General features: G+C 39.2%; 1 protein-coding gene across 3 annotated transcripts; it reads left to right on the top strand.

The window, feature by feature from the left end:
* Positions 1-1,558: 1,558 nt before the first annotated feature.
* alpk3b (alpha-kinase 3b) lies at positions 1,559-15,345 on the top strand. Of its 3 annotated transcripts, XM_044191039.1 has the most exons (15): positions 1,559-1,628; positions 2,235-2,348; positions 2,598-2,821; positions 4,384-4,505; positions 4,910-5,027; positions 5,357-6,626; positions 8,265-10,407; positions 12,094-12,241; positions 12,485-12,612; positions 12,707-12,742; positions 12,843-13,117; positions 13,318-13,406; positions 13,527-13,744; positions 14,042-14,090; positions 14,211-15,345. In XM_044191039.1, exons 2-15 carry the CDS (start codon positions 2,346-2,348, stop codon positions 14,512-14,514), a joined length of 5,127 nt encoding a protein of 1,708 aa, XP_044046974.1. In that variant the 5' UTR covers positions 1,559-1,628; positions 2,235-2,345; the 3' UTR covers positions 14,515-15,345. The 3 variants fall into 3 exon arrangements, with proteins under 3 accessions (XP_044046974.1, XP_044046994.1, XP_044046983.1); XM_044191048.1 differs by lacking the exons at positions 1,559-1,628; positions 2,235-2,348; positions 2,598-2,821 and adding an exon at positions 3,767-4,038; XM_044191059.1 differs by lacking the exons at positions 12,485-12,612; positions 13,318-13,406; positions 13,527-13,744; positions 14,042-14,090; positions 14,211-15,345 and having other exon boundaries at positions 12,843-13,043.
* Positions 15,346-16,210: the final 865 nt, after the last annotated feature.

Below are 16,210 nucleotides of genomic sequence, written 5' to 3'. Positions count from 1 at the left end.
GGTTCTAATGACTGATTGTTACAATTTACATTTGCCCCTGCGCTAACCTCCATCTATTTTATGATAGTGCACAATTATGTTTGCAAAAGACAGATAATGGTATCAACAAAGCCAGAGGTAGTGATCTCAGTGAGCATCATCTGTAGCCCCTCTATAAATCTGCCAGACTAAGCCACAACAGGATTTTGAGAAACGCTATAAATAGCAAAGCATGAGGCAATGGGCATGCAATGTCGAAATCATGCCCCCAACAGACCCCAGCTGATTCTCATTGATGTGATTATTTGTTTTGGAGAAAGGGGGCATAATAAGATGTGGATGGCAAAAATACATGGAAACAAACTTCATGGAAAAGCTACATTTGGATGTCTATCAAAGTAGTAACATCTAAAGAATCTTTCTTTATTTCTGTTGGTTCTATTTTTGCGAACAGAGATGCAGGTTACTTCCAGATTTTTACTTACATAACAACATAATTACCCATTTTTCCCGTAGCTTCATATATAAGGTTCAGCATTAGGAAATCCCTCTCCAACCATCAGCAGTTTACCCACATGCTTAATGGGGATACACTGTCAGTTAGAGTCACACGACCTCTGTAGTGTTTCCACACCCTGCTGTGCTTTGATCTCTCTGTACACACCCCACCCAGAATATCCAGACCATGCTGAGGCAACTGTGTTTTCCAGCCCCTTCACAGAGAACTGGCAACCAGTCAAGGCTCTGCAGCCCATACATGTCTATCACTATAGTGTGTATGTGTGTGTAGGGTGTGTTGTATGTGAAATACTCATGGAATCCAGTCTGAAATGCTGTGTGTCCATGTTTGGGGACGGTCCGTCATTGTTAAGTTTGTTAAGTCATTTTTTTCCTAAGAATATTAACATGTTGTACGTTTGTTTGAATTTTTGTCCTATTTTGAAATGAAATTCTTCAGTTAATCTTGGTCGTTAAGTTGAGTCAGTATATCACCTCCCTGGCAAGAAAAGTGGAAAGTGCGGGAATTACAGAAGACCATGATGGATGGACGGAACAAAAAAATTAAAATAGCTGAACAGAAGGCACATACTGTAGGCATGTGCAATTTGATGAGCATATGTGGTAACATGAGAGAATATTTGGATTGATATCTTTGAACTTGATTTAGGGAGGACACACTCAGGAAGCTGTAATTCATAATAGTAGTAGTGCCAGTTACTATCACTTCAAAGACGATGTGGAGGGTTTGCAGTTTGTTCACCAGGCAAACTAGAAGTTCAAGGTGAAAATAAAACGTGATTTTGATAGCTTTTAGTTCTCAACCTTACAGATTAATTACATTTTTAGTAAATTATAATTTGTTTGATGAGAAACAAAAAAGTCAACAGGGTACCAATTTACAGAGTCAAACATTTGTAATCATGTTTAACACAATCAACACATCAGGTAAAGTACAAAAACACTCATTAAAGTGCTAATCAGTTATGTGTGTGTGAGACAGTCTGTGCGTACGTGCATGCTTGTGTAAAGATAAGAGTCCATAGCTCTTTGGCAGTCTGTGGGATCTGTCTATATAAGGCTGTTCTATTCCTACTGCTTTTCCTCTGGGGATCCAATGCAATTGTCGCTCACTGGACAATGAGAGCTTGGTAGGCTTTGCCATCTTATATTATAATAATGTACTTTTATCTTTTTAAAAACGAGATAATTCTAAAAAACAAATTGAAAAGAGGTACAAATTGGTGCTGGTTTTACTTATATTCTGTGTCAACAAGCCCTTTGGTAAACAGAGGTAATTGTAACTCCACACTTTTATCTTTGGAAAGTAACCTCGTGTGACTGGATCACTGAGAAGAACGTACTGCTCATATTAATGGCATTAACAGTGACACCGTCATTCTACTGATTGGCAGGCTCATATGATTCTTTACTACAGTCTGTACATAGAGCTAAAAAGTTTGAGGAGAAGAGCAGCCAACTACTGACCACACAAGTGGTCCCTTTCTTCTCTGAGCGCATGTTATCCATTGGTAACCGACTAGAAAAAAAATCCTCTCCTCCTATTCGGGGAACTACCAAACCTGGAAAGACCTTGTGTTTGACTTGGAATTATTGTGGAATTTTCTTCTTCAAAAGGATTTTTCTTGTTTCTGTACAGACCTTTCATTTTTTGGTGCTGGCATATTGTTTTTTTTTATAAAATGGTGCAAAGACAAGTTTTGGAAAGTGTGATGTGCTCTTGTGCCTATTTGCAGGCCAACTATAAATAGTCCAGCAGCCTACGCATGCTCATGTTTGATTGGAAATTGCAGTGCCTTAAGTCAGTGCTGTGGGGTAACTGTCAAAGGAGGGAAAGAAACCTGTGAATGGTGAGTTAACTGAGTAAAATAGACTGATCAGACTGCTGAATGTTGTTTATGTAAATAATGAATAGGACAGCATGTAAAAGAGGTATATTTTTACAGAGCTTCTCTTGCTCACGTTTGTCAAACTATAGAAAAACACAAATTAAGGGTTTTTTATGTAAAAATGTAACACAAGTTTATTTAATATAACTTTCCGTTCTGTCTGTGGTCACGTTGTCAGTGTTCATGTTTTCATTCTTTGTTCTCTTTTAGCTCTTATTAATTTCTCTGGAAAGCCAAAAAATAAGTAAAAACTTATTTTCTCCTGGAGAACTCCCCCCCCCCGACTATTCCTTTCACTGGTGGAAAATGGGTTCACGGAGGACAACGACACGCTCCTCTTTTGGCAATGGAAGATCCAGCAATGGGGATGATATGAGTGGGAGTAGCCGCGCTGGTGGCTGCAGCTACCTCTCCAACGTGAGGCCAGAGAACAGGTACGGATTCAACACTAACCCAGCGTGCTGTGCTACCTGTTGGAAATCACTATAGGAACCATGTTAGTCTACTGTGCTCTATAATACATCAATACTTCAAGATTTTCCTAACCTGGGATGAACGTGTGGGGTGTGTTATTTCTTTGTTTGTTGCTATGGTCACCAGAGTTTAAATAAACTGCTGATTAAGAACAGCATCTCAGTTATGCAGCATGGGCCTCATTTCACATCAACAACAGCTTCTGCATGGAAAGATTTGTTCATGGAACAAGCAACAAGATTCAGCTCTTCAATGATACTAAGTTTATAGGAATAAGCTATAAAGAATCAGGGCAGCCTTTACAGCAACATTACCAAAGTAACTATGGATGATACAGACATTGTTTAATACTGCCCTGATGTCCAGTTCTTTTTTTTCTTTGTTTGTTTCAGGTTTCAAGTTATTTGATATAAGGATGATATGCAGCAACTAGACTTTTGATTCTTTGTCACCCTTTGTTGGCCCTTAACAAGATAATTGCTCATGTGATTCGCATGTGATTCGCATAACTGCAAAATGATATTTAAAGATAATTTTGTGGCAGTAGACATGGGTATTGTTTCCAGTAGGAGTTGGGACAAGCACTAGGAGGAAAAACTAAAAGGAAAAAATGATTTTCTGAAATGATGAGCAGAAAATGCTCTTAGACAAAATTCCCTGCAAAACTGAAACATTTTTAGCTTAAAAATTCACTCGTAATAGCTAAATGCCAGTAGGTCAACGTTGAATTCCATCAAGATAAAAAGCAGTACGTAGTGCATCTGCAAGATATATATGCACAGTATATTATTTAAGTGTGACTGTCTTTAGTATTAGTGTCTTGTTTTGTTAGCTTAATCATGAGTAACATGCAGGGAAGTGTAACAGTATCCTTTAACTGTGCACTGGGCCAACACTGATGTGGATGTCAACAACAGATATGGATCAACTGCACGTAATACTGACAAGCACCACGATAATGCTCAACACTCGAAGGACGTCTAGTCATAATTTGTGTTATTGATGTGATTGAAGGCATAAATTCAAACAGAATATATAACATAATGAGAGCTTACAGTCTGTTAAGTATTTTTTCTAGTTAGCTCCACCCAGGCTCTAACTGCAATTTGCCCAAATAGTCTCTGAGCTGCATTAGCTTCCATCATCACCGCTTTAATGTGAAGAATGTCATCTAGAGGTAATGAGGGCAAGGTCTTGAGACAAATAACACATTATTATGTGTATAATAAAAATTAATGATTTTATGTCAACCCCATATTAGAATGATAGAATTCAGTTTGAAAATGTATCAGTTGGTTTGATAATTTGGTTAAAAGTTAATTTGACCTTTCACAAACTTTAGCTATTAAAGGTGGCAATCTTTAATTCAGACAACCTTATAAATAATTCCAGCTGATACTTTTACTCTTGAGTCTGAAAACTGCTCATCTACACAAAACAATAATGCAGTATAAATGGAATAATGTTAAAATTACAAAAACACCTTTACAACTCGACTGACCAGATCTCTTTTCTTGCACAGGAGCACACTCTGCAGTGTGATGGCACAGTTAACTGAGGACACTCAGCCCTCCTTCGAAACAACCCTCAGGTCGAGAGCTGTGTCTGAGAACTGTAATGTGAAGTTCTCTTGTGTGGTTACAGGTAAACACTGCTTCACAGGTTACATTGTGTAGTAACACTTTGCAAGGCTTTACACCAGATGTTTGTAACCTAATGGACATTTTATTACAGGAACATACAATAATACAGTATACGTGATGAAAAAGCTGTCTAAGTAGCATGCTTATAAGAATGTAACAACTTAAAGGAAGTGAATACACAAAAATAATGTACTACCTCTGAAAAAGGCTCAATATACACCTGGTTTCATGCATCTTCAGCATCTGAAATATATTCACATAGTCTACAAGGCAAGCGTAATGCACCCAATGTTCTCCAGCTACACCGGAGTGAAGCGAGTGTAAACTAAACTGCTGCCTTTTTTAGTTGATACAGAAATTGTTTGCCCTGATGTCCAGATTTTTTTTCTTTGTTTGTTTTTTCAGGACATCCTGCTCCTCAAGTTATTTGGTATAAGGATGATGTGCAGTTAGACAGATACTGTGGACTGCCTAAATACGAAATATTCCGTAATGGACAAAACCATTCCCTGCACATTTACAAGTATGTATGTTTGGAAACACTGACATGACATCTAATTGCACCAAGATCAACATTGTATTAGCCTTTTCAAACTTTCTATAACATTTAAATTACTACATAGCAAAGGGCACTCTGACAGAGGCAACAAAACCACACTGTGTTATTTTAATCTTTGTGCTATGAAATAGTCCAAAATACTAAAAGAGTGCCTCAACATTCTTGCCCACATTAAGTAAACCTATTAATAAAGATCTTATCCCTGAACAGAGTTTTTCCTTGTCAGCAATGTTTACTTTTGTTTTTGTCAAATAATTTTAATTGAGGCAACTTAAATGGGGTTTGCTTTGCAGTTGCACTGTGGAAGATGCAGCTATATACCAGGCCTCAGCCAGCAACAGTAAAGGTATTGTGTCCTGCTCTGGGGTTCTGGAGGTGGGTGAAATGAATGAGTTCAAGATCCACCAGCAGTACTTTGCCAAGCTCAAACTAAAGGCTGAGAACAGACGCAGGGAAGCAGAAGGTAAAGAAAACCAGGAGCCGCTACGAACCATCAGTCCAGACCGCACACAGAGGAAACGCCGCTCCACAATGGAGGCCTTTCTCAGCACGCCAAGCTCCATGGAGGATGAGGGCAATGAGGAGAGCCATCAGGCTGCAGCTGTAGAAACTGAGGCCAGGTTACAGGAGGCAACTGTGGAAGAGGTGGAAGAAAAGCCAGTCCCCATTACTAATGGAGCAGTGTCTGCTGTAACTAATGGACAGGCCATCTGTGAAAACGGTAACAAGAGCGGGACATTTATATATGACTCTCTTCAGAAGATTTTCACTGCACACCAACCCAAAACTCCCTTTGTCAAAAAGAAGATTAAAATTTCCAACAGTGCAAAAGTTGCAAAATCAGATACACCAGGAGAGCGTGCATCTGAAGAGAGAAGTGCAAACGATGAGACCTCCACCTCTGTAGATCTGACCTGCACAGAGTCAGTACAGTCTGAGGGGAATTCAAATGAGGTTATGGAAGTAGAAAGCATTGTTAGTTCATCAGTTATGGATTCAGATTCCAGAAATGTGACAGAACAACATCAGAAATCCGAAAGAGAGGAAGTATTGCTTGTTGAAAGGCCTTCAAAGGGTGAGAACGTATGTGTTGACGTAACTGTGCCTTCACAGAAAGAACAGCTCACTGCCTCAGTACCCCCCGCTGCTCTCACATCCGCAAGGCACACTGTGTCAGGAACTGAAGGTAAACAAGCTGCAAAGCATGAGAAGAAGGCTGGACGCAAAGACAGAGAAGACAATTTGGAAATGCAGATCCAAAGTCCTCAAATTACCTCAACACGACTACAGTCAAGTGATGCAGCAGCACCCCAACAACCCATACGCATAGTAAAGGAAGACATTTCTATAACAGAACATGTTACAGTCATGGATGTTGACAAGAAGTCAAAAACTTCCACTGGTGCATCTATAGCACACAGAGACGTTGAGTCAGTGAGCGCGCCGTGTGAAAGCAGAACTGCTCTACCACAGCGTCCATGTGAACAGGTTGAAGATCAACTGTCTGAGAAGGAAACGAGCCCCTGCCAAAAAAATGTGTCTCAGCCGGCGCTGCTGAGTGAGGTGAGTGAGGCTTTTCGCATGAGCTAATGAGTGTTTTGTGCTGCCAACACAGGACTCATCAGTAACACAAGCATCCTGGAGCTATTTATAGCTTTTGCAAGTATGCCCTGCTGTGTGACAAGAATTAAATGACGCACATGTTGACAGATGCAACAGGTATATTTATACAGTGCATTTGATATCGTAAGTTCAAAAATCTGAGAGTTGGCCATTGCAGAAATTTGGATACTTAGAATGTGGCACTCTGCAGTAAAAGTACATGGAAAAAGTAGATTTCCTCTAAAATAATAGTTAAACCTTTTGGGAAATACGCTTATTTCTTGCAGAGAGTTAGATGTTAATTTTTGTTTTTACACTTTTTTGTATGAATTAAACAAATGACAAAAATTACCATCTGACAGAGGCAAGCTAGCTGTTTCATGTCTTTGTGCAAGGCAAAGCTAGCAGCTGCTGGCTGTAGAGCCTTAGAGCAGATATGTAGGCCTATACTGTAGTAGACAAAAAAAAATGCTATTTAATTCCAACTGGGCTTTAACAGACAGGCATGAGAGTGGTATCGATCTTCTCATCTAACTCTCCACCAGAAAGCGAATAAGCGCATTTCCCCAAATGTCCAACAAATTCTTTTAAAAGGGAAAGTGAATGAAGGGTGTTGTGATGGTGACCTCATTGATATATAGCCTAAGTAAGTTCATATAATTAACTTAAATACATTATATTCTGTCATAACATAACGAAATTATAAGCTTGTTTTCAAATAAGAGACTTGTATGCTACAAGGTTCTCATGCTATTTGGATTGTGAGTCTTTATTGTGCACTACTTATGCAATCGTCCTGACTGCAGCTACATGGCTGAATACTGACGGCACTGAGAGCTGAGACAAAACACTGCACAGCTGAAGCACCTCTTAAAATTATTCGCATTCCTTTCTGGCCACTTAAATGTAAAATAGCCACCATGCATGTGAATAGGCCTCGCGATGTCAGAATTAGATAGAAGGGAAGGAAGGAAAACAAGCAGAAATTAGCAAAGATGCAGATTTGTTTAATGTATTTTATAACGACCTTGACTGTATACTGTATGATTTTAATAGTTAAGTATTTTCAGGTCAGTTTTGTAGTTGCTTTTTGAAGGAACATAAGAGGCAGAATATAGGCAAAGAGAACGACCCTTGAGCTATATTATTGCTTATCTCATCCATGATGTCATGATATATTTCACAACCTTTCATGCTAATTTAAAAAGGGATTCAGCTCAATAACAGACTTTATGGGGACTTGACGCTCAACAAACATGCTTGTATGGCGCAGACCTATGAAACAGAGCAGTGTACCTATATGATCCCCAGACACCATGATATCACTATATGATATACCAGATATATCACACTATCATGCAGTTTTTCAGTGTCATGGCAAAAAGTAGAGTCTCAAGCAAGTGTTAGTTAATGTGCCATCAACCATCACTAACTATATCTTTTCTCTGGTTCATGAATTTCTTTTTGCTCTAAAGTCTTTTCATTCTATTCTCTGTTGCTGTTTTTAAAATTACATGTGTTTATCCATGTCCAGCATAGCCAGGGATAAGGGAATGAGTATTTACAGCATGGAAACCTCTGCTTGTATTATGTCCAAAGGTTACACAGGCCCATACAAAGATGAACAGGAATGATGCACCTGTCAGCCTTGAGCTTCCACGCAACCCATGTACGAAGGACGCAAAACCACCACAAATGACTCCACCAGAGAGAGAGACCACGACAGTTGACATCCAGGCCTGTTCTTTGCACTGTGGTCTTCAAGCAGCTATTGACAAAATAACACATGACACATGGGATCATTCCAGGGGATCAAATGAAAGCCATACGGTCCTTTTTACAGACCTACAGAAGCCACCCCTCCAAATCCCTGGTGGTGAGAACACCCGAGGGTGTAACGTTTCCCCCAGCGGCCAGCAAAACCAAATTGATACAGCTGTTAAAGGGACAGAAATACAAGTTGATGAAAAGGTAGAGGGTAACGAGGTAGGTAAGTTATTAGTGCAGTCTGACAGTGGGGCCCCAAGTGAGAAGATAGTTGAGATGGAGACTGAAACTGCTGCTCTACACATAACTGAACACATTGAAACAGAAAAGACGAAAGATGCAGCAGATAAAGACACCAATGTTATCATTTTGGATGCATCCAATAAAGAAACTGAGAAGAATAAGCGCATATCAAAAATGGCGGAGGAAACTGGTTCAGAACTACAGAATCTGAAGTCAACTACATTTGAGCCTGCTATCTCACTTGTAACAAAAACTCCAGAAAAAGCACAAAACTTCTCTGAACTCCAAATTAAAGACTTCCAAGAAATTCAAAAACCTGTAACAAAAGTCATATCTATAGCTGAACTTTTGAGATCACAAATAAAGGCTCTTGACTCCACACTAGCAAATTCAGTGACCACCATACCGATCCATGCTGACTTTGTACAAGATCCAGCTACAACTGCTACAGAAACATGTGAAGAGTTAAACGATGATGACAACAAATGTAAACCGAAAGTAAAGGAGTCACCACCTGACAGGAAAATTGAGACGAGTATTGACGATACTCCTCCCAGAAACATCAAGGAAACCCTTATGGAGGTTTATCATCAATTAAATAAAACTGATCAGGAACAAATTCACACTCAAGGTGCAACTTCACCACCTGTTCAGGGTTTACAAAAACCTCTTGTAATCCCACCTATCTCTGTCGTAGACACTGGCACCACTGTAACGACTGCAGGACTTTGTGGCAATGCCAAAACTTATAATGAAGGTGTTATGGACATTTACCAGGAAATTGGAGCAACAACTCTGGTTCCTCAGAAAGATCGCTCTGTTGTTTCCCTTTCTGGGAGTGAAAATGTAAAACAAAATTTTCCTCCTTCGACTGATAAGGATGAACTGACCAAAAGACTAACATCAATTTCAAACCTCTCTGGAACTGTCAGTCGAGAACATGGGACTCCACTTACGGTGACACCTATTCTGGCCAGTGGTCTGGAGTCAAATGCTACTGTTTTGGAGCATGCCAAACATGAACCAGTTCAAGGCAAATACGTGGGATTTATACAAACGTTAACTCCAGAAATTAAACTCAACAGCAAAACTGAAAGGGGGATTACTGAAACGAATTCCACAACATGTTTAGATCAGTGCAAAATGGAAGAACCCAACACAAAAACCAGTTATTTGCAGAGTGTACAAAAGTTTCCCACTAACAATGAATTTGGCACAGATATACAAGAGAATAATCTTCAACTTCTTCAGCAGGACAGCTCAATGGTTGAGGAATTATCAAGGACTGACTCAATAACCAGTCCAACTCCTGAGGCCAGCCCATTGTTAAAGAAAAGAAATTGTGTTTCTCCCATTCCTTCTGCTACTCCACAAGAGCTGGCCTCTGGGGCCCGACGCAAAATCCTAATATCCAAGGCCAAACCTGAGGAGGCCTCGGAGGCCACATCGCCAGTTGATAACCAAACTCAGAAAAAGGAAGTTTCTACACAGAGCAGCAAGCTTTCTGCAAGTCCTGTGACCCTCTCAACGTCTCCAAGCCTGTCACAACGGTCACCTCTACTTCAGCCCCCTGGTGATCAAACCTCTCCTGCAGAAAGGCGTTCTCCACTCTTGAGCAGGAGGAAGATGGCATCTGAGACTCAAGTACCAAGCCAGCAGCCCACTGAAGAGATCCACACCCTCCAAACTGAGGGGAAACCTGCAGAGAAAGACAAGCATAACCCATTCAAAGGTAAAATAGCCTTCATGTGGAAATAGTATTTTCAAATGTTGCTTGAAGACTCGTTGCTTGAAAACAAATTGTTAGAAATTGTTACTCTGTGTAGCATAGGAAAAATTTTTTCTACTTTGACACCCCCAGTGGTAGTATCAAAAAAAGACATTGTGGCAGACAGTAATGCATGCTGCATGAGAGACATGATTCACAGGCTCCTTAGAATAAAATCAAAACCATGGAAAACAAAAAAATGGTTCTGTAGAGAAAGTATTTATGTTTTACTGCTGTAAAGCCAGTGGTGTTTATTTTTTCAAATAAAACAGCAGTCCATAGTAAAGCCTGACCGATACTGGATTTTTGAAGCTGATACTGATATCGATATTTGTGAGTTTCTAAAATCAGATAACAATATATCGTCCAAAAGTAAAACATTTCACATGAACACATAACATTTACAAAAACAATCTTGATACTGTCATTGATTGTGACCAAGATAAATACTGAGCTGGACATTTTACAGTTGAAAAATCTTGTCAGTGCTCTCCGATGGACAAACTTTGTAAGTGCTTCTAAATGAACTCAAACCTGGTGATTTGTCGGTCTAGCTCTTCTCTATAGGGCTAAAAATGTAGCCAGTCATACACTGTTGCTCAATTGCAGGTAACAGTGTTCTGGGCAGAGGTAACCAAGGTGTGCAAACATGTTATATGTTTAACTGTCCAGCCTGCACTTGTTGCAGCAATCAGATTGATTGTGGTGCTGGTTTTGGTCACAAACCCACCTTAGTTGCTGTGTTTAGTTATTTGCAGACTCATTTAATCTACACCAAATTAAACTGAGAGTAGCATACTGAATGTGCAATGGCAAAATGGAGGATTTTTGATAAAAAATAAGAGTTGCTTTTCACTCACCACAGGCTGGTGAACTCAACAGGTCAAAAATGTTTATATAGTCTCATTCACTGTCTTACTCACAGTTGGTCAATATCATATGATTAGTTTGTGGGTTCCATATTCTTGGTTTACTACCATATAATTACACTACTTTTTGTATCATTTTAAGTTTACTTGCTGTAAAGCCCCTTCATTAAGAGACAGCATCAAAAATGTGTCCCACTTGCACACCCCATATAGTATATATAGTATATAACACTGAAAAATGCAAATCTAGGTACATTAAAAAATGCCAGCATTCATACTAAAATCACTCCAGTTTGTTGTTGATAGACACTATTATCCCAGTACACTATTTATACTATCCCAGTATACTGCGCAATATCAAAAAGCGTTCAAATTTGAATTTGGCAAACGTTTTACGTTTGGCTGTCAAGTTTCCGTTAGTACTAACAGGAAATTTTGTTTCTTGTGTACTAACTAATACATTTACTAAGTAATGTGCTATCAACAATAGTGCATATGTATATTGTATTATGTGTGTATTTAATATTATCAGTATGAAATTGAGACACAGGCATGGAGTTGCAGTGAATATATTGACATTTGCTATAGTGCCATATTATATATTTGCAATATATAGACAACATTATATAACAAAGAAACCTATGTAGCCCATATACACTATAGCACATACAGCATATATCAGACTGGATACATAAAGGCTGCTTGATAGTTAGAACATAGAGTTAGTGTAGTTAGTGTTCATCTTCACCATGTTGTCTGTGTTGGGTCTCTTTCTCTCCAGCTCCTCAAGTTATTCGTAAGATCAGGGGTGAAACCTTTGCAGATGCCTCAGGACACTTGAAACTGTGGTGCCAGTTCTTCAATGTTCTTAGTGACTCTACAATCAAATGGTACAGAAATGAAGAGGGGATTGCTCAGATTGAAAGAAAGTAAGTTTCCACACTAACTCTAAAGTAAATCTGCATTTTTACAAGAAACTGAATATTTGTAAAGATTTTTAAAAATGTATTACTTCCTATAAAATGTTGTGTTTTTTTAAATAAAGGCTTCTAGCAAGAAAAAAATGCTTTTAAATTACTCCATGTATAGTGATCACTTATATTACTGAGTTTTACTCATATTCCTGCAAAAATCCACATTTCTGAAGCATTTTGGGTTATTGTTTGTCTCAGTGCAGGGGACGAAACTCAGGTCAATCTTGCCATTGTTCAGGCATCATGCAAAGACTCTGGTGTTTACGGATGCACAATCACAAATGAATATGGGACAGACTCAACAGACTTTCTGCTTAGTGCAGATAGTATGTACCCTTATACCTTACATCAAAAAATAAAAAAATGTTGTTGCTTTACTGGGCCACAGTAAGTCTCATCTTCTCTCTCACTGTGTTGCAGTCTTGGCTGGAATGGCACTACGCGAGGACCTCGGTGGTAAGATGAGATTTTACATGTTTTGAATAGATCACTGTTTTTCCTGCGTCAGAGCCCAAATGCTTTTCTGACTGCCATTCTTACATTCTTCTGTATGCAGTTGGAGAAGAAATCGAAATGACACCCCTGATATTCAACAAGGGTGTGGCTGATTCTGGCGTCTGGGGCAACAAATTCTTTGGCCGTATAATGATGCAGGAATCTCATATTGGTGATGGCTGTTCTCATAAAGTCTGGAAGGCAAAAGTCATCTATGGTCTGGAGCCTGTGTTCGAGTCTGGAAACACATGTATCATTAAAGCACCCAACCCTATCGCCTATGGAGGCAAAGCAGAAAGCTGCCTTATAGACAGGAACCTGGACATTGTCAAGCAGGTATGTAAGAAAGGTTTGATTTTGTAATTTATTTGTGTCTTCTTAAATTTAACAAATCCAACTTTCATGTGAATCAGTCAGGTGTCATTTATGCCACCCACGTAGGATTACTGTGGCACTACCCAAATGAAGATTGAATAAATATACTGGTGTAGGTTGAGCTTATCTTTACTGGCTGTTCTCCAATGTTCTGCATACAGGAGTGTAAAAATCAGAACTTGGCTCGTGAATACTGCAAAATCTTTTCCGCAGAGGCAAGAGTGATCGAAAACTTTGGCCCCTCTCTTGAGTGAGTACGACCAGTTTACTCTTCATCAAAAGTTAACATCCTCTTGAGTATTATTTACAGTACATGGACCATTAAGCCTCTCTAAAGGTCATTATCATCATGACAATCTTTGTTACACAGGGTGATTCCAATCTACTTGATGTACCGACCGGCAAACACTGTCCCATATGCCACAGTGGAGGCTGATCTGACAGGAGTCTATCAGAAATACTCTGTCCTGGATCGTACAGGCAGAATAGATATGAGGACTGTCTCCGAGGTGGAGCAGAAGTGTTGTGCCCTGCAGCACTGGATCTTTCAGTGGACCAATGGCAATCTGCTACTCACTCGGCTAGAAGGTAGGCTGACACTTGAATTCAGCAGAGCAATGGGAAATGTTTTCCTTCACTAGGTTTGTGTTAAAATCAGCAGCATATTGAGTATAAACACCGTCAGGTACATTACACACAATGTGTTATGCAGCAAGTATGTTGTGTTCTGAGAACTCAACTTGTATTTTAAATTTTTTTTCCTACCTCTTATATTTTTTTAGTGCTGGAGTTAATGTGGTGACACTTCCCATTGCATGTCTGTCACATTTGAATATATTACCTGAACAACAGAAAAATAAAGTAATTGTGTGATTCATTTTGCAGGTGTTGACACCAAGATCACCAATGTTGGAATTTCAGTCAAATCGACTGGGTCAGTATGTTTGTATTGTTTTGTTTCTGTAAATTATACTGTGAAAACCTAATTTTACAGGTAATTTACATTTATACGGATCGCGACTGTAACATTTGGTTTTGTTGTGTGTTGCTGCAGGCATCAAGGTCTATCTGTTGAAAGGAATCCCAAAGTTTTTGAGCAGTTTATCTCTCAGCACCAGTGTAACTACTTCTGTGGTCTGCTCAGCCTGAGATCACTAAAGGTCATGGACTCTCTATTGACGCCATCGAAGCCCAAGGGCTCCAGGAGCCCGTTACTTCAACGCAAAATGGCTTCCGGCTCCTCCAGCCCTCAGACCGGCCGGAAAGCTGCTGGCAGCCCCAGACTGCCCAGGAAGACTGAGCAAGAGGGTAGAAAGACCCCCACTAAACAAAAAGCTGCTGATATTAAGGTGGAATAGAGTGATTATCACTCAATAAGACAGATCACGGCTTTTCTCAATGGAATAGTGTCCTGATCAAATGCCATTGAGTTTCTCCATGATGAAGTCCTAAACCAGAAATGGTTCACTGTTGGTATGTATCAGCAAAACAGCAGGAGGAACTGCAAGACGCTGATTAAGAGAGGTGTAAAACCCTTCAGAGAACAGGACAGAGATTCATAAATAACATGACTTAACTATTTAATTTTAACAGCCACCATTCCTTGCCATTATCTCTTATTGTGGATTGACGCCCTCACATGTTGTGGTGATTATCTATTGAATCCTACATTCAACAAATCTTAGTGTTGAAATTACAGTGTAGTAGTGAGTTGTAGCTTTCCTGGGTTTGCATTCTATCAATCCATGCACCACTGTAGGTCACAGGTTGTGAATCCCAATTTCAGGTCAGTGTATTTGTACTAAATGAATGTGCAAGATAAAACGTTTTGAACTGAAGTGTAGTCTATGTGTAATTTTCACTGAAAAAGCACAAACATGTATCTTTTGTAGTCACCTTTGTGAGGGTTATTATGTCAATTGAAGTAAAACCATGATGTGGATACACAGTAAGCCTCATGGTCATGCAGCACGTTTTTAAGGCTGGGAGTAAACAACTTTTTTTTTTTTCAGGAATGTATCAAGCCAAATGTAGCTTCACATGACACTGTTGTACAGTGGCTAATGGTGTTGTGCTTTTATATTGTAACCTGTCATGTTTACTTGCTATTCTACGTTGCACTGCATTTTTAGAAACTGCACCTTTGAATGCAACTGGCTGTAAAATAAAAGATATGAGTACACCTTGTACGTATGGAGATGCTAAGTGCATGACATGTGCTTTTTAAATTCTGAATGTCATTCTTAATAGAAATTAGCATATTATGGAGTGGGCTGAATCGCTGTGATGAAAGCCATCCCACTCGGTCTATCTGACATCAGCAGTCACTCATTATCATATATTTCGTCTAGAAAGATAAGTAACCCGGTGTTATCTCAGTGATCACCTGAGAGGACCGTCACACTTCTTTTCTGTCATCATACTGACATGCACCCATTATTTATAGTATGAGTTTCAATGAAAAGGCTTGCAATATTTGGGCTGATTCTTTTAGATAATTTTAGTAAAGCAACACTTTATTTTTACTTTCATTTTTTCCAGCTACATCAGAATTTTATAAACGATATAAAGCTGATCCACTTTGCTTTATATCCTATAGTATCCTAAACAGTATCTGTCCAGTAATGTCTAAGTGGAGCATGAATGTACAACACAGCTAACGTGGAACAAGGATTAGGTCATTTGCAAAATTACAGGCTTTAGGACTTGTTGGCAAGACAAAAATACACTTAGCGACAAAATTGAAAATCAAAGGGGAGAATAAAGATTAAAACAAGAGTCCACAGCCATGCTAGCTGCTCTGTGAGACTGTACTGTATAGGTACAACACTGCTTCGAGCTAAAATTTTAACATGCTAATTTTTAGCAGGTAATTTAGGTTTAAAAAGGTTTGGTCAGTGCTAAACACAGCTGAAATTGCAGGGGAATGTCTCTAGTTTATGCACTAGATAAAAAGTGAAAGGCTCACCAAAGTTATTATGATTCATCCTGAGGGGGACCTGGATGTGTGTGCAATCCATCCAATAGTTGTTGAGACATTTCACTAAAAACCAC

Source organism: Siniperca chuatsi, linkage group LG1, assembly GCF_020085105.1.
Source record: "Siniperca chuatsi isolate FFG_IHB_CAS linkage group LG1, ASM2008510v1, whole genome shotgun sequence".
Taxonomy (NCBI): Eukaryota; Metazoa; Chordata; class Actinopteri; order Centrarchiformes; family Sinipercidae; genus Siniperca; species Siniperca chuatsi.
This window is presented reverse-complemented; position numbering and strand designations above follow the sequence as displayed.

Bases quoted from the DNA above. Each gene is read 5' to 3' on its own strand.
- alpk3b (XM_044191039.1), top strand. The intron at 6,627-8,264 runs GTGAGTGAGGCT...TTATGTCCAAAG, and splicing joins AGCCGGCGCTGCTGAGTGAG to GTTACACAGGCCCATACAAA. The intron at 12,613-12,706 runs GTATGTACCCTT...ACTGTGTTGCAG, and splicing joins CTTTCTGCTTAGTGCAGATA to TCTTGGCTGGAATGGCACTA.